Source organism: Lupinus angustifolius, chromosome LG13 (assembly GCF_001865875.1).
Source record: "Lupinus angustifolius cultivar Tanjil chromosome LG13, LupAngTanjil_v1.0, whole genome shotgun sequence".
Classification (NCBI taxonomy): Eukaryota; Viridiplantae; Streptophyta; class Magnoliopsida; order Fabales; family Fabaceae; genus Lupinus; species Lupinus angustifolius.
In genome coordinates, this window is record NC_032021.1 from 568862 (window position 1) to 586659 (window position 17798).

Genomic DNA, 17798 nt, shown 5'->3' on the forward strand with positions numbered 1-17798 from the left:
ATTGTAACTGTTCACTGTATCCATCAATTATGTCACATTTTCATGTTAACTCAATATATTTCTCCCCAAGTATCATAAGTATCTCTTACTATCTTGTTTTGGTTATATTTAGAATAAATGTCTTTGGGAAGGAGGGAAATAGAATTGAAGATAATCTTTTTTAAACTGCTTTTCAAAATTAATCCAGCGGATACATATAACTCAGAGGAATATGTAAGTGATTCATATAGGGCATCTTTTTCTTTTACCAAGGGTTCTACCAATTGATATGTTTCCACAAATAATTGAAATTCAATTTCTTGAAGAACAAAATTATATTTCATCAATTTTTAATAAAAAAAATATATTTTCTCAATTTAGTATACATACTTTTTACTTGTCTTAACAATTATAAATATTTGTAAAATAGTGTCCATACTTTTTTACCAACATTCTTCGTATACTTACGTTATATACCGTAGAAGTGGATAATTCATGAAGTGTTTTAGTTATTCTCTTAAATATTCATGTTTTTAAATGACAATAAATGAATAAATCATTATTTTTTATGAACAATGTAGTGACCGTGTGTCCTATTAAGATGAAATAGAAGCTTAAAGATAGTGAAAAAATGCATGTGTGTATAGTATATAGTTTATTAAGTGTTATGACTCATAATAAACAGTCCTCTTCTCCGCTTCAAATTCAAGCAGTCCCTCTCTATTTATTTAACCACTCATTTCTTTTCAAATATCAAATATCAAATATCAAATATCAAAAAAGAGTGCGTTGTGTTGTTTTTTGTTATTCTCCCTCTTTTTTCTCTTCTTCTTTTTTAGGGTTTTATTACTTTCTCTTCTTCTTCTTCTTCTTCTTCTTCTTCTTCTTTCTACTCTTCAATTCATGGCTGCCGATAAACTCCGAGATTTGACCAAACCCATTGATGTTCCTTTACTCGATGCTACTGTTTCTGCTTTCTATGGCACTGGATCTAAGCAAGAGGTTCTCTCTCTCGCTCTTTCATCTTCTATACCTTTCTGTTCTTCTAACACCATTGTTTTAGGGCTATTTGTTATTAACATGATTTTCACTTTCATTTCAATTCATGTTCAAAATTGAATTAAACCATTTTGAATGGCTTTTCGTGTTTTTTATTAATGTGGTTGAAGTTGTTTAATTTTCGGGAATGTTATATTGTTTATGACCTTTTTTAACTTAATCATGCAGAGAAATGCTGCTGACCAGATTTTGCGTGACTTGCAAAACAATCCTCATATGTGGCTTCAAGTTATGCATATTTTACAGAACACTCAAAATACGAATACCAAGTTCTTTGCCTTGCAGGTTGGTCATTATTATTTATACGCAAATAGCCGATGCAGATGATCATCAATCAGCCTTTAGTTGATATTGATTATAGCATACTAAAGGTTTTTATCTTTTGTGGCATCAATCAGCCTTTACTTACTTTAAGTGCTGTCATTGTGGTGTCTCGGCAAACTTACTTTAAAGCACTTTCTTTGCGGTGTTATAGATGTAATTATGTGAGATTTGAGTGGAAATATAGTTGTAGCTTTTCCGACCTTTAAAATGGGTTTTGTATTGGCTCTTGAGGTTTAAATGTGCAATTGAGTAAATCTTGCTTATAAAAATATAGTTGCATTGTCAGTAGCCTTTAGTTGCCAAGAGGCTTATGGCAACAATAATCTTTCCATGTCACTCTTTTATTGGACTACGAACTCATTTGCTTGTTGTGTTTTATGCTTTCATTTGTGCATTGTATGGTCTGTTTAGTTTTGACCTATGTATCTGTATAGATTTCCGTTCAGTGTCTTAGGAGCCATCATTTGTTAGGCTTGAAAATGACTTTTCCATCCATTATTAGAGTGTTATTTTAGTTTTTTTTAATGTTTTTCTGTGCTTGTACATACAGGTTCTCGAAGGTGTAATTAAATATAGATGGAACACATTACCTGTTGAGGAACGAGATGGGATGAAAAATTTCATATCTGATATTATTATACAGGTATCAGCTCCATTTGTCGAAAGCAGAAATTTGAGCAACTCATGCTTGCTTAGATATTCCTACTATCAATATTTTTTCTACATCGTTGATCTCACGTTGGTTTGTTCTACATAGCTCTCTACGAACGAGGCCTCATTTCGATCGGAAAGGTTGTATGTCAATAAACTCAATATTATATTAGTTCAGGTAAGAACCGCAGTTCCATATCATTGCTATGAATGGTTGTTCCTGCCAATCTTGCGGCACACTATTCAGTGTATAACTGTATATGTTTTTGGTTTTCCTTTTCCATTTATATATTTAAACTGCTTAGGAATGTTTTATCATTTTTACTTCTACTAAGTAATATTTATGGGACTTGATAATAGTTTCTGATTTTTTTTGGATGATTCCTTTTACTCTAGCAACCAGTTACCTTATGCATATGGCTTATCCTTTTCTTTTCCATTCATAAATTTAATATTCTCAGAGAACACGTTTTTCGTTAGTTTTTTATGTTGCTTAATACTTGCAAGTATATTTTTCAAGATTCAAGATAAAAATATTTTACTGCATGTTTCTTTAAATTTATAATAAGTTTGTTTTGTCCTTCTTTCTAAAACAAGATTCAGAAACTTCATTTGCATTACATTCTCTTTTGCGTTCTTTTGGATATTTTGTTATCTACACAAGAATTTCTGCACATATATAGGCTTTTTATAATGGTGTTCATCTCATGCAGATTTTGAAACACGAGTGGCCAGCGAGATGGCGGAGCTTTATTCCTGACCTAGTCTCAGCTGCTAAAACTTGTGAAACAATTTGTGAGAATTGCATGGCTATATTGAAAGTGAGTTTAACGTTCTTTCCTTGGATTTAATTCCTTATATCGATGTCAATAACTAACTTAAAATTATCTACTCAGCTTCTGAGTGAGGAGGTTTTTGATTTTTCAAGAGGAGAGATGACTCAGCAGAAGATTAAGGACCTTAAACAATCATTGAACAGGTAGCTGCTGATAGCTTTATGTCTGTAGAAATTTCATCTCACATGATATTCTTCCATGGTTTCTATGTCATTTCTGTCTTTTATGTTTCATTTGGGAGTCTTGAGGAGGACGGAACATAGTGGAATATAAAGGGAAGGGGAGTCACATTCCCATTGTTTAGATCTTTCCATTCTATTGATTCCCCCTGATTTTGGGGGTGGGGGGGATTTGGGACTTTTTGGGGGAATAGAAAGGTTCCCCCTTTCCGTTCCATTATCATTTTCACTGAACAAGATTCCAACCAATGGAACCTTGATTTATTGACTCCCATTTCATTCCCTCTGCTCCATTCCATCCAAACATGGCAGAGAATTTGAGTTTTAATAGTTGGTTTTCCTTAAAATCTCATTTTTGCTGCTATATAATTTTTCTTTCACACTTCAAAGTTTTTTATTGATTCAAACTTCCAAAGACTGGCAAGATACAATGACTGCATATGTCAATGGCTCTGCTAAAGCAATTGATACTATCTGCTAGGTGAGAAAAAATATTTTGGCTGTCAACTTTAGTTGTTAATTGTAACTAAACCTTTCAACAAAAATATTTTTAAGGTTGTGCTTAAAACAACTTAGATTGATTATAAACAGGATAGATATGCATACTTCATGATTGAATATTTGTTACTGCTTCTCTTCCTGACCCTCATCAAACATGCTTTATCTACTTCGGTGTTCAGCAGTTGAGTGTGATTTTTTCCACATTTACTTGCTATGAAGTTTTTACATATCACTAAGAATTATTCTTGGTTGCAGTGAATTTCAGCTCATACATGAGTTTTGCTTATATGTGCTATCAGTGTCCCAAAGGACTGAGCTGATACGTGCAACACTGTCTACATTGCACGCCTTCTTGTCATGGATTCCTCTGGGTTATATTTTTGAATCACCTTTGGTAGGTTCACTCTATTGCTTATGTGATACTTATGTGTAAGAAGGCATGCACTGAAATATTATGATATTTGTATCACAGCTTGAGACACTGCTTAAGTTTTTCCCAGTTTCAGCATATCGGAATCTAACATTGCAATGTTTAACAGAGGTATGTTCCACCCTTTAAGTGCTTATACTGTTATCTGAAACTTTCGATATCATTATTCATATTTTATATTTGCAGGTGGCATCCCTTCAATTTGGGAATTACTATGATGTGCAGTATGTCAAGATGTTTACTATATTCATGGGTCAATTGCAGGTGTGTTTGGATTAGTCTCTTTTCTGTATGATATACTGCATTAACATTCATTTGATTCTATTTTGGTTATTAAACACAATTTCTATGGTTGACTTTGTGATTATGCTATGTTTAATGCAGGGCATTGTGCCACCCACAGCAAATATACCTGAGGCATATGCACACGGTTCAAGTGAAGAACAAGTGGGTCTTTTAATATGCTTAAACAAGAAGCCTGATTTACTCAATTAAATGTGAAAGTTTTGGCTGACCCGTTCTATTTTTTCTATACTCAGGCATTTATACAGAACCTGGCTCTGTTCTTCACCTCATTTTACAAGGCAATATTTATTTTCTTGGTTTTATCATTTATGCCTATTTGTAATTTTATATTATGAATATATAATCATCAACAACATGATTAAATTGTGAGAGAATGTGACATTGCTGAGGGTGTTGGCTTTAAGCTGCATATTTAAGAATAGATTGGAATTTGTTGGTTTTGAATTGTGGAGCTGAAGAAACCTTTTCTTCATTGTAGCAGCTATTTTCCCTTCCACACTATTTTATTCTTCAACGTTTTTTTGGGGTTGCAGGTTGCTTCTGCCTTTGGGGTGTTCATCTCTTTATTAACAGTGTTATGATACCCTTTTATTCATGCAGGTTCACATTCGCATCCTCGAGTCAACTCAAGAGAATATATCTGCTTTGCTATTGGGCCTCGAATATCTTATAAACATTTCATTTGTGGATGATACTGAGGTTTTTAAGGTATGTTGATATTGGAACAAGTTTCTTCTCTCTCCATTTTTTCCTAGTGTGAATGCTCAAGCTTGTGTGTTCAATCATGCACTTGCATACCGCACAACAATGATATCTGTCATCCTGCATGTGCATACCGCACAAGTATATTTTACACTGCTTCCTGTTCAGAATATCCAAGTTCATAATGTATCCGGTTTCTTCCAAAAAAAACAGGTTTGTCTGGATTACTGGAATTCCTTGGTTTTGGAGCTGTTTGAGCCTAACGGTAATTTGGATAATCCTGCAGCTACTGCAGCCATGATGGGACTTCAGGTGCTGTCTCTTTAATTATGCAACTCTTTCATCGTTAAATCAAGATTGTCAATTCTATTTTCCCTCACTAAAGCACTTGTCTTAATAAATATGACTCTCTTGAGTGTGTTATTGCTTTGTTGATTCACTTTATTGTTACTGAATAAGGTACTAGAAAATTTGCACATATTTGTATTAATTATTGATTTCTACATTTTTATAAATTTTTCACTTTCCTGTATTGCTCCTGTCGTCAATGTTCACAAGAAAGTTATAGTTTGTTAGCATATATTGTTATTGTAAATAATTCAATGAGTAAATTAAATAGGGTATTAGCTTTGCTCATTACCATGTGCAAATGGTGTTTGACACTTTTTTCTGTATTACTTTAATCTCAGTATGTCTCTCTTGTTTTTGGATATACTGATTTCTTTTATAAGAATTTTGGCTACCATGAATGAAAGTGTCACTGATGTATGTTTCTCACTGGAATACACAGGTGCCTGCATTCCTCCCTGGTATGGTTGATGGGCATGGTTCACAGCTTCTTCAGCGTCGTCAGCTTTATGCTGGTCCCATGTCAAAGTTGAGAACGCTTATGATCTGTCGTATGGCTAAGCCAGAAGAGGTTCTCATAGTTGAAGATGAGAATGGGAATATTGTCCGTGAAACACTGAAGGACAATGATGTTCTTGTTCAATATAAGGTTATATGCATTAGAGTTTGATGTTCTTGATCCTGTAAATATTGTGTTTTGGTAGTTGGTTGATGTATTGTTAAGTCTGAAAGATTTCCACTTATCAATGTTTAATGATGCAGATTATGCGGGAGACTCTGATTTATTTGTCGCATCTTGACCACGATGATACTGAAAAGCAGGTATATGCATTAGATAGCACTTGTCCGTTTATTATTTTGTTGGGAAGATGATCATTTTACTCTTGTTTAGGTATATGTTTGTCTTGTTTCAAATCCTGGCTGTTTCTTTGGCAAATAGTAAAATCACAATGTTGATTTGTGTTATGTACTTGTTGAAATATAAGATTCTTGAGCTAAATTGATTTGGATAACCTAAAGACGGTAATGGATGATTATGTTGTGGTTTAGAGTGATATGATATAAAGGTTACGTATCATGAAGCTATTGCTTGTTTACATCCATACACATTTGGCACCTTGATTCGATTGGTTCTTCTCATGGAATATGCAGATGCTGAGGAAGTTAAGCAAACAACTAAGTGGTGAGGATTGGTCATGGAACAATTTGAACACACTATGCTGGGCAATAGGATCTATATCTGGTTCCATGATGGAAGAACAGGTACTGTGTACTTTGTGGTCTAGCTTAATCTCATTATATGCTAACATGCATGGGTTACCTTAAACAAAAAATTGGAAAAGTTTTTCTAATATATTGTTCATTTTCTGTGGCCATACTTATTTGGACATTAATCACTCAAAATCTAAACGTGGTTGTATCCCATTGGTTTTAAGAATTTTTCCAGTCAATGGTTGATAGTGACCTCTCTGTGTAACAGTAGTTTTGCTTGCCTGGAAACAACCTCCTTGCTTGTGAGGATAAGGCTATGTACATTGATCCTTTTCAGACCCCACTAGGTGGGAGCCTCATGTAGTGAGCCGCCCTTTTAAATTGTTTTTAGAGACCTGGGTTTGAATATGAAAGGGGATTTTATTGAATTCAAACAAACAGTGCTATAGAAACTGTTCTAGAGCCAAGGCTCCTACAGAGAATGCTGCTCGGTTGTAAAATGACATAAAAACTCTGATCTACTCTCTATTCCTACCCTGTCATTTTTTAAAACAGAAACTTAACATAATAAATACATAATAACTGTTGTGAAGCTCTTATATGCCTCATTCATAATAACTGCTTTTCATGGCAGTTTCTGAAGCCTTTAGGGTTTTCCTCTTGTAAACCTTCCAAATTGCTGGTTTATTTGGCTTTGAATCTTGTACTAGATCTTTTTCTTGCCATGACTCCAATCTATGATTGACAGCAATCATGTTGATTTTATTGGTAATACCCCAAATAATTGTGTATCTTTAATTTGTTAGCATGTATCAGTTTTGACTTTTAACAGTCTTAATAACTCTTTCATGAACTGTTCATCTATCTAGGTCCCTATCTCTCTCTTATTTCTGTCTCTCCTTTTGATGCATAGTGGTATATGGTTTTTCTTGGACTGATGCATGTATAACATCCATTTCCAAACCGGTTCAATTTGTTAAATATCTTGTTATTTCTTTATCATTAACATTAGTTGTTGACATCTTGTAAACATGGCAGGAAAACAGATTTTTGGTTATGGTCATTCGTGACTTATTGAACCTATGTGAAATCACCAAGGGAAAAGATAACAAAGCTGTTATTGCTAGTAATATCATGTAAGATTTGTTTATACGTACCTTTTTTGCTTTGCTTATTTATGCTTATAATTTTTGTGATATAATATATTAATTGTTTCTTCTGACAGGTATGTTGTTGGGCAGTATCCACGGTTCTTAAGAGCTCATTGGAAGTTTCTTAAAACTGTTGTCAATAAGTTGTTTGAGTTTATGCATGAGACACATCCTGGAGTTCAGGTAGTTTTCTCCTTTAAAGCTTAATGTCAATTTCTACATGCCTATTTTTTTGGTATAACCATGGGTATCCCTATGGGTGAGGAACTAATCCCTTTCTACATGCCTATTATTTCTAGTTATATTATAACTTGTTCAAATAATCCCAGGCTCTGATTATTTTCCTGTATAGCAAGAGTTATACTTGTCTAAATGATTTTAATGAGAAATATAAAACTCCCTGCTTTCTTTCGAAGGTTTGGTGCCTAAATATCAGTTTGTCACATGTTTTAATTTTCTTGTGTCTATTATTACAATTTTCTAGTGTCTCCTGTTTCAATATTTCCCTTTCACTGGTCTGTTTCTTATCTTTTGTTTTCAAAACTGTAATAAGTGTGGTGTATAATAAACAGTCCACCCTTTCATGTATCTATGTTGTAGTATTGCATGATTATCTTCTGTCTAGTATTGCTAAACTTCCATGTAATAAACATTATATAATGGGATATCGTTTGATGAACAATATATACATAAATGTAATTATTATTTATTTTCATGCACTACAGGATATGGCCTGCGACACGTTTCTGAAAATAGTCCAAAAGTGCAAGCGTAAATTTGTGATTACCCAGGTAACTAGGGTTTCAAAGACTGTTCCCATCCCTAGGTTTCGCTAATTGACCAGTGTGCGACTCTGAAATTTTTAGTACATGTCCAGTACTAATCTGTCACCAACATTGCTATTTCAGGTTGGTGAAAATGAGCCATTTGTATCTGAACTTCTAACAGGCCTTCCGACCACCATTGTGGATCTTGAACCACATCAGATACACTCATTCTATGAATCCGTATGCCTTCTAGATGTCCTTGATTATAATTTTTTCTTATGCTATGTAATTATATTTGTGTGTCTCATGTTTAGGTTACTTATTTGTAATGTAGGTCGGTAATATGATTCAAGCGGAATCGGATGTGCCGAAGAGAGATGAATTTCTTCAGCGGTTGATGGTGCTTCCTAATCAGGTCCTTTGCTTGCTTGAGAAGCTATATTATTTTGCTATACATCCTTCTGGATATGCACTTGAATTCATATGGTTTTTCTGAGTGCCAAGTATTATAATGCCTGTTATCCCTTCAACCCTTTTTCCTCTGCAGAGATGGTTGGAAATTATAGGGCAGGCACATCAAAATGTTGAGTTTTTGAAGGGTCAAGATGCAATCCGGACTGTGCTTAATATATTGCAGGTATAGCACTGTAACCATTTGTGATATGCATGTTGTTCTGCCGTATGTTACATCTTGTTGTTATGATCTATAGTCATCAATTCCAGGTCCTTTGTTATTCTTGGTTATTTTGTTCTACGATGTTGTGATTTGAGTGACTCCTAAAATGCAGACGAATACAAGTGTTGCAACTTCTTTGGGTACATATTTCCTGCCCCAAATCTCATTGATCTTTTTGGACATGTTGAATGTGTACAGGTATGTTCTGTTGATGCTAATAACAAAATTAATTATCAGCAATAAATTGGGTGATTAGATTCATTATAATTCATAAATATTGAATAGTTTTTTCTTTATGCAACAGAATGTACAGTGAGCTTATTTCAAAAAGTATTACAGAAGGAGGACCTTTTGCATCTAGAACTTCTTATGTGAAACTTCTACGGTAAGATTAATCGATGCTATATTTGTTTGGTTCATACTAGATTATTCTTTGGTCTCTTTTGTATACATTTTCTTCATGACGCAGTTCGGTCAAGAGGGAAACACTTAAGCTGATTGAGACATTCTTGGATAAGGCTGAAGATCAACCACAAATTGGAAAGCAATTTGTGCCGCCAATGATGGATCCGGTTTTGGGAGATTATGCTAGAAATATTCCCGATGCGAGGGAATCGGAGGTTTTGTCACTTTTTGCCACAATCATAAACAAGTATGCTTCTGTCTATTATCCTCTTTCTTTTTTTCTTTTTGGATTGTATATGTGATTTAACATCTAAGTTGTAAATGTATGTCCATTTATTACCTGCTGGCTACTAGGCTAATATTAGGTTTAGGATAGTGTGATGAATACCTGCCATTGTTATTACAAGCAGCATGTGACATTGATCTCTCTCTCTCTCTCTCTCTCATTTCCAGATATAAAGCTGCAATGGTTGAAGATGTACCTCGCATATTTGAAGCTGTTTTTCAGTGCACATTAGAGGTAAATATGTAGGGTATTCGGCTATGCTGGGGATGCTTTAGTTTACCTTTATTCTTTGATTGTGGCCCTTGTGTGGTTATGTTTCACATCCACCTTGTGACCATTAGCATCGTTTTAACTTCAGCAATAAATTATTTTGGCCTTATTATTTTATTATTCATATTTCAACATTGTGATTAATTGTTACTTGGGATTTAAATTTACAGTCAGTGGTCTGAGTTGCATAATTTAGTTACAAAGTTATGCGACTTTTTGACAATTGTGGTGACATATTTATTGGGTAGAGCAATGAATTATCAACTGAATTGTGTTTTTCTTTTAACACTTCCACAGATGATTACAAAGAATTTTGAAGATTACCCAGAGCATCGGCTCAAGTTCTTCTCATTAATTCGTGCCATAGCTACTCATTGTTTTCCTGCACTAATTTGCTTATCCAGTCAGGTTGCATTTCTTGTTCCCTCTGATCGTCCACAATAAATTATGACATGCATTTTATCTTGCTTTATTGGATTTTGACTATGACTATGTTGACAAAATTTTGCATTTTCTGTGGTTTGTGCCTGATTTTGTTCGTGATCTATCTCAGCAACTGAAGCTTGTTATGGATTCAATCATATGGGCATTTCGGCATACAGAAAGGAATATTGCTGAAACTGGGTTGAACCTGTTGTTGGAGATGCTGAAGAAGTTTCAGGTGCAGTCTGCTATTATTTTGTTTATAACTTGGTCATAATCTTCAAAGACTTATTCTGCATTTAGTTTTCCTTGTATTTTGTTATAGGTTTTCTTGTTTTGGGAAATTTCTTACTCCCCACTTGTCATATTGCTACTGTGGTTTGGAGGTGTATATCTTCCATTTCTGTTTTTTGACTGAATCTATGTGTATAAACAGGGTTCGGAGTTCTGTAATCAGTTTTATAGAACATACTTTTTGACAACGGAGCAAGAGATATTTGCTGTCTTGACAGACACTTTTCATAAACCTGGGTTCAAATTACATGTCTTGGTGCTTCAGCATTTGTTTTGTCTGGTACAGATTCGTTGTCATCTTCTATTTTGTTTTACTGAATAGTGAAAAATAGCTTGTGAAAATTGTCATTTTTCAGCTGGAAACTGGTGCCATAACTGAACCTCTATGGGATGCTGCTACAAATCCTTATCTATACTCAAGTAATGTGGAGTTTGTACGTGAGTTCACCATAAAACTTTTAAGCACTTCGTTTCCCAACATGACAGCAGCAGAGGTAATTGAAGAGAAATAGATAATTTTTGCCACACTTCTTTCTTGCTAGAACAGGTAACTAACTTCAAGAAACGTGCAGGTTACCCAATTTGTTAACGGGCTCTTCGAGTCCACAAAGGACCTCTCTACATTTAAAACTCACATTCGAGACTTTCTTATACAGTCAAAAGAATTTTCAGCTCAGGTAATTCATCTTACAGTTCTGCTACTTTCATTTCCCTGTACTACAGTGATTGGCTTTCCTTGACGGCATCTTGCGATTTTAGTTGTTCATATAATAATAAGATTATATAGGACAGTTTTTGTTTGCTTATATTCATTTTGTAGATTATTTTTGTACTTGCTCTTTTGCCTTCATTGTATAATTAGCTTGACATCGAACTTCGATTATATTTTTATCTGGAATTCATGCCAGACACCTTGTTGATTTCTCACTATTCCGCAGGATAACAAAGATCTATATGCTGAAGAGGCTGCATCTCAGAGAGAAAGAGAACGACAAAGGATGCTTTCTATTCCAGGGCTTATTGCCCCGAACGAGTTGCAAGATGAAATGGTGGACTCATAGAATAGGCTTAAACAAAATGAGGAGTTAATATGGTGGACATTTTGACTTGTTTCACAAGACACCTTGATTCAATCACATACCAGATACTTTGAGAACAGATGCAGTTTTTTTCTCCAAGTTTAGTTTTTTCTCCTCGTCCCGATATTTCGTGTTGGGACTTGGTTTGGCAAAGGTTCCTGATTCTGGCTGGGTAGGTGTAGATTATTGAGTTGCTAGTTTAGGAGGGGGTAATGTTGAGTCATTTTGTAAGGGATTCAATGAAGCCATCTTTATATAGAATTGATGACCCCTTCTTAGGTGTGACTAACCTCCTTAGGTGTGACCCTTGTCCTTGTGGTTTCATATTTTGTATTTTTTTCACCAATTAATTTTGCGGGATATTATTCATGTACCATAATGGCTCTAAATATATGGTTGCAAGATATAAGTATATGATGTACCATAATGGTATTATTTTATATTTATAGTTTATTGCATTGTAGCTTAGTTTCAAATCTTCAGCAAATTCCCATAACAAAGGAGAATTAGTTCTAAATTATTGACCACCAATATGTTATTAATTTTTCAAAGGGACATTTGAAGACCAATTAATCTAATCAAAGTTAATTACCTAATTATTGTCATATATCAAGATAAAATATTTGACTAATTTGGCCTATAATAAAGATAATGGCAAATTAATTAGTATATTTGAAAAGTAAAGAAAATATATGAAAATAAGTAAAAATTAATATTTGTATATCATTATATTAGTTAGTATTTGTTGGATAACTCTATAACAGGTGATATTATACAGCTGAATCCTAAATTATTTTCTTTTATTGTTAGTATAACTTCTATAAGACCTAGATAGTAGAAACTATGGAAGTTAAATTTTACATCTACCAATAACTTCTTTTTATATGTATGTAATAGAAATTAAATATGATATGAATTTAAGCATTCGTGAGGTAAGACTCATTTGATCCACGTATTTCTTTTTACTAAATATAGTCCCGTATTCTAAAGAGATTAATTCTTTATTCATATTAATACTGACTATCTTGGTCATATAAAAAATATATAATATTATATTTAGGATATCATACTCTCTTATAGTTGGTTATAAATTTTCCCAATATCTTAAAATTTTAAACATTGAAATATCATCCTCTTATAACACATTATGGTGTATTTATTGATATTTTTATTTATTTAATTGTCATCGAAAATCATGATTCTGAAAATAAATAATTTTATGTGAAAAGATCTATAATAATAAAATGGAGAATATTGTATTTTACTTTTAATAATAAGAATAATTTTCCGAAGGGTGCAAGGAAGGAAGAAGGAAGAAAAAGCAAAAACGCGAAGATATATTCTATTCTCCTTCCCTTCCCTTCCCTTTGCATTTCTGATTTGAAATCGCAAAATCAAAATCAAAATCAATTTCAATTTCAATTTCATAATCGTTATAGAATCAGAAAAAAGGTTTATTGATGGGTCAAACTTTTCGAAAGCTCTTCGATACCTTCTTCGGCAATACCGAGATGAGGGTACCTTTTTTTATTTCTCTTTTTATTTATTCTAATCATTTTTGTTTATATTTCTCATTATTTCTTTTTAATTTTATTATTACAACTTCCATATTTTGATCTGGTGTGTGTATTTGTGGTTTCCTTTTAGGTTGTGATGCTTGGTCTTGATGCTGCTGGAAAAACTACTATACTCTACAAGCTTCATATTGGAGAAGTTTTATCTACTGTTCCTACCATTGGTGCCTTCTTATTCTCTAATTTCATTTTTACTTTTCCTTCTTTTTTTATATTCAATTTTATATATTTATGTTATTGGGAATCAAGATTTAAAGTTAATGAGATTTGATGCTTTTATAAGAAAGTTTCAGCAGTAGATGTTAGGAGAAGACATTTAAAAGCCCTAATAAGGAGGTAGCTCAATTTGCTAGAGAGAAAGACTATATGCGAAATCGTTAAGAAGAATTTAGATTTCGATGTTAATTTTTTATAGGCAATGTTTTTTTATGGGAGGGAGGGGAGAAATTGTGCAGCTATCGGGGTTTGCGTTGCGGGTGCTCACATTTTATGTCTCACAGCTCCATCAAATAACCTGACTCTTGGGGACTTGTCTATAGTCATGATTTACGGTAGAATGTTGATGTGTTTGAATATGCATGTAAGCAGAGTTGTTTTGTTACTGCCTTGACTTCATAAAGTCAAATGAAACTTATTGTTATTGGAGCTAGTTTCATTGAAAATTATGCATCTTGTGTGATGAAAAAAGATTTCCCATCTTGATCGGTGGGGTGAGAATCTATTAGCGGTCGGTATATGTGAATTGAATGGATGCCATCATGGATGATGTTTCAGTGTAACAGAAGACTAGTTAGAACTGGAAATAGGTTGTTTCAGGCTTATAAGTTTGTATTGCTTTATAGGTTTCAATGTGGAGAAGGTTCAGTATAAGAATGTTATTTTCACGGTTTGGGATGTTGGAGGTCAAGAGAAATTAAGGACACTTTGGAGGCACTATTTTAACAACACAGATGGTCTGGTAAGATTTAACTAATGTCAATGATTTTTTTGCTTTTTATTGAAAACAAAACTAGTCTCTTTTGAGTGGTTTGTGAAATTTTCTTTCTATTATGATAATTCATCTATTCAGTAGGACTGAAAAGACAGGATAGGGGGTCTAATGGGGCATTTATGCAGATATATGTTGTTGATAGCCTGGACCGTGAGAGACTTGGAAAAGCAAAGCAGGAATTTCAGGTTATACATAAATAAATATTTATTTATATCTATATGTATATATTTATCTGCATGTGTCTATACCATGTTATTCCAAATAGACTTTAAACAAATCAATTGATTGTTTGCAGAATATCATAAGTGACCCATTTATGCTCAATAGTGTCATCTTGGTGTTTGCCAACAAACAGGACCTGGTATGTCTTTGTTACTTATTGATCTGTGTTCTTTTGACTGAATGATCTGACATTTAGTGTTATCTTTATGAGTAAAGATCAAATTAGAGCTAAAGCATGTAAATGGTCGTCATCTATTGCTAAATCTTCTGTTCTTTTATAGGGAAACATTTTTATTTTCAAGGGGATGGGGTAGAGACTGTGCTTCCAAGGGTTTGAACCCGGACACTAGGGGATGTTTACCGATTACACTAAAACTAAGACTTGGGAGATTGTGGTATTTTAAATGTAGGCAATTCAAACTCCTTTCCTCTCTTGAGCTTCCTACAGTACCTCTTTATGAGCCTCTTATCATATGACTTCTCTGAATTAATGAAAAACCATGTGTGAGTCTCTTTTCCCTTCGATACCTCTCCGTCAATTGTCGTGCCAAGTATATAGTCTTTATGGTCGAGCCCCCAACATAGAACCAAATTGGTTTCCAGTAACATGTGATCTTGTCTCAATTATCTTCTCTCATAGCTTCGTAGTATGGCTCATGAGCTTAATACCTTATAGTTTGCACAATTTTGTATATCCTCGTTGTTCTTATAGAATGCCATTTGGAAAACCCCGTTAAATGATGACGTCCGCCATTTAGTGATTTCAGGCCGCCATGGCAGTATGGCAGTGGTGGTACATGGGGGTAATGGCGGACATGACACTACTTGTGCGCTCATTGGGTTAAAATTTGGGTTTTTAAGGGAAATTTCGGGTTTTTCCCAACAAATGTAAATCCTAAAACTAAATTGTTCTTCCTCTGCTTCGAAGGGTCTATCCTCATTTTCCTTCTCTGCTTCGTCTGTGTGTCTACTTATTCTCTTGTTCGTCTGTGTGGAGCTTTGAACAACGCTCAGACTTTGTTGCTCCTCTTCTATTCATGTCTCAATTGTTTTGTATGGCTTGTTTAAATTTTAGGTTTTCATTCAATCAACTTTGTGAGCCAACTAATGTATTGCTTCCTAGAACCTTCCATACAACAATAGGTATATTGCTCTCCATCCTTTTCAAAGCTCCTTTCACTTCCAACTCCCGAATTCTATATTTCTAATATCCTCCTCTTTAGTGTTTAGCCTATCAGAATGTAAAGAATCATGACCAACATTGAATATTTTTTAATATAGTTCTTCCATCTTTCATTAATATCTTTGTCTTTCACCAAGAATTTTCCATCTTCATATTTAATGCATTTCACTTGGTCCAAGCCTCTTGCTTTCTTTCCTTACCCTTTGCAAGCCTATAGACACTTCTTTTCCCTCCCTTGCTACCTAGTGATTTGTGTAACTCATCATATGCTCTATCTCTCGCTTCGCTCACTGCTTTCTTGGCACCTTTCTTAGCTGCCTTGCAGTTTTATTTATTAAAAAAATCAAAGGCTCAAAGCACCGAAGAAACAAAAAATTGCACAAATTCTTTTTCAATTTTCTGGTTAACCCTTAACATATTCTATTCACAAGATTTTGTTTTCTTCTTGATTGTCCATCCTGCCTAACTATGTTTAGACATTGGTGAGACATTTTTGTTTTTCTCTTTTTGGTGGGACATGGACTTCTTTTAATCACTCATCCAAGTTAAATTCTTGCATGTATGCATACGACTTCAATTCTGCATGCTATCTTCCATAAAATCATGACTGCGCAGTTTCTGTTCCCAGTATGTGTAGCTTCATCACAGAACTTGTCTTTCCAAAATAACCTAGACCATGCCGTGTTCATGTCCTACAATTTTCTATGATATGGAGTATTTTTCCCAACTCCCCAAGTCTGGTTATAAAATTTTGAATATTTCCCTTTTCTTTTCCAGAGAGGAGCCATGACACCAAGGGAAGTATGTGAAGGGTTAGGTCTCTTTGATCTCAAGAATAGAAAATGGCACATACAAGCGACTTGTGCGCTTAAGGGAGATGGCCTATACGAGGGCTTGGACTGGTTGTCCACAACTCTGAAGGAGAGAAATGCTGCTGGATACTCTTCCATAGCTCTAGGAACCTCATCCTTCTAATTTTCCAGGTTTGAACTGTCATCTTTTTAAATCATGAGTTATCATCATATTTATCATTGTGTTACATTATGTGTATTCTCCACTGCAGGAACTACTTCCTTCTTAGGATTTGGCGATTGGTTTTGGCCAATTCATTCTATAATGCTGTGAATGATAATCAAATTTTCTGGCTTACATTGTTCTTAGAATTTGGCGATTTGTTGTTGTTGTACATCTGAAGCTGATGAAGTATATAGTTGCTTTACCTATCAAGGTTCCTAAGATATGTGACTTGCTCCAATTAATAGAAGTTTATGCATGACAAATGATTAACTAAATTGTGTTGCCATATTGCTATTCCTCATTCAGTAACCAGATAGGTCATGGATACAGGATCATATGTTCATTCTCACATGATTTCTCCCTTCCCATTTTTTTCTATGGCTGTCCTTGTGCTCAAATTTATGGAAATAATGATTCTGTCAAAAACATTGAGAGATTGTCATGATTTTCTTTTTGACAATATTACATGAGTTAATTCACTGTTTGTCACAATTTATGAATACAACAATATTAACCAAGCCTTTATCACATTGGGAGCTTGTCATGGATCAACAATTTATGAATAGAGCAGAATAAATATTTCAATTCAATGATTTTTTTTAGGGTTAAAGATTATGTACTTCATGAATAGAAGATACATCAGAGTACATTAAGTGTTCAATCAAGTGTTTAAAAGCAAAGTTTGCAAGTGAAACATCAATTACATTATTATTCCTTGTGCTTGTTTTAAAAAGTTGAAGACAATCATTTGATTATTTTTCCAAAGGAAAGATTATAAATAAATAATCATTTTGGTCATTTGATTATTTTTTTATATTTCTTTTTTGTCAAAGGAGGGAAACTTGTTCTGGCATATGGAATAAAATAATAATCAACGCATATATTTTTTAAATAAATTAATATTAATATATAGCTTTTGTTTTTGGTGAATTC

At 33.9% G+C, this 17798-nt stretch overlaps 2 protein-coding genes across 4 annotated transcripts; both read left to right on the plus strand.

The window, feature by feature from the left end:
* Positions 845-12136, plus strand: LOC109324992 (protein EXPORTIN 1A-like). Its single transcript, XM_019557126.1, has 32 exons — positions 845-981; positions 1207-1323; positions 1913-2005; positions 2120-2191; positions 2727-2834; positions 2910-2992; positions 3785-3923; positions 4002-4070; positions 4146-4223; positions 4344-4406; positions 4499-4543; positions 4866-4973; positions 5181-5279; positions 5758-5964; positions 6078-6137; positions 6468-6578; positions 7566-7663; positions 7753-7861; positions 8404-8469; positions 8587-8685; positions 8780-8860; positions 8993-9082; positions 9234-9319; positions 9426-9506; positions 9591-9773; positions 9980-10046; positions 10380-10490; positions 10636-10743; positions 10942-11079; positions 11156-11293; positions 11372-11476; positions 11738-12136. Exons 1-32 carry the CDS (start codon positions 883-885, stop codon positions 11858-11860), a joined length of 3234 nt encoding a protein of 1077 aa, XP_019412671.1. The 5' UTR covers positions 845-882; the 3' UTR covers positions 11861-12136.
* Positions 13188-17357, plus strand: LOC109324995 (ADP-ribosylation factor 1-like 2). 3 transcript variants are annotated; one of them, XM_019557131.1, is made up of 8 exons: positions 13188-13252; positions 13309-13395; positions 13526-13616; positions 14295-14410; positions 14569-14628; positions 14739-14804; positions 16626-16831; positions 16912-17357. In XM_019557131.1, exons 2-7 carry the CDS (start codon positions 13339-13341, stop codon positions 16821-16823), a joined length of 588 nt encoding a protein of 195 aa, XP_019412676.1. In that variant the 5' UTR covers positions 13188-13252; positions 13309-13338; the 3' UTR covers positions 16824-16831; positions 16912-17357. The 3 variants fall into 3 exon arrangements, with proteins under 3 accessions (XP_019412676.1, XP_019412677.1, XP_019412675.1); XM_019557132.1 differs by lacking the exon at positions 13188-13252 and having other exon boundaries at positions 13264-13395; positions 16930-17357; XM_019557130.1 differs by lacking the exon at positions 13188-13252 and having other exon boundaries at positions 13265-13395.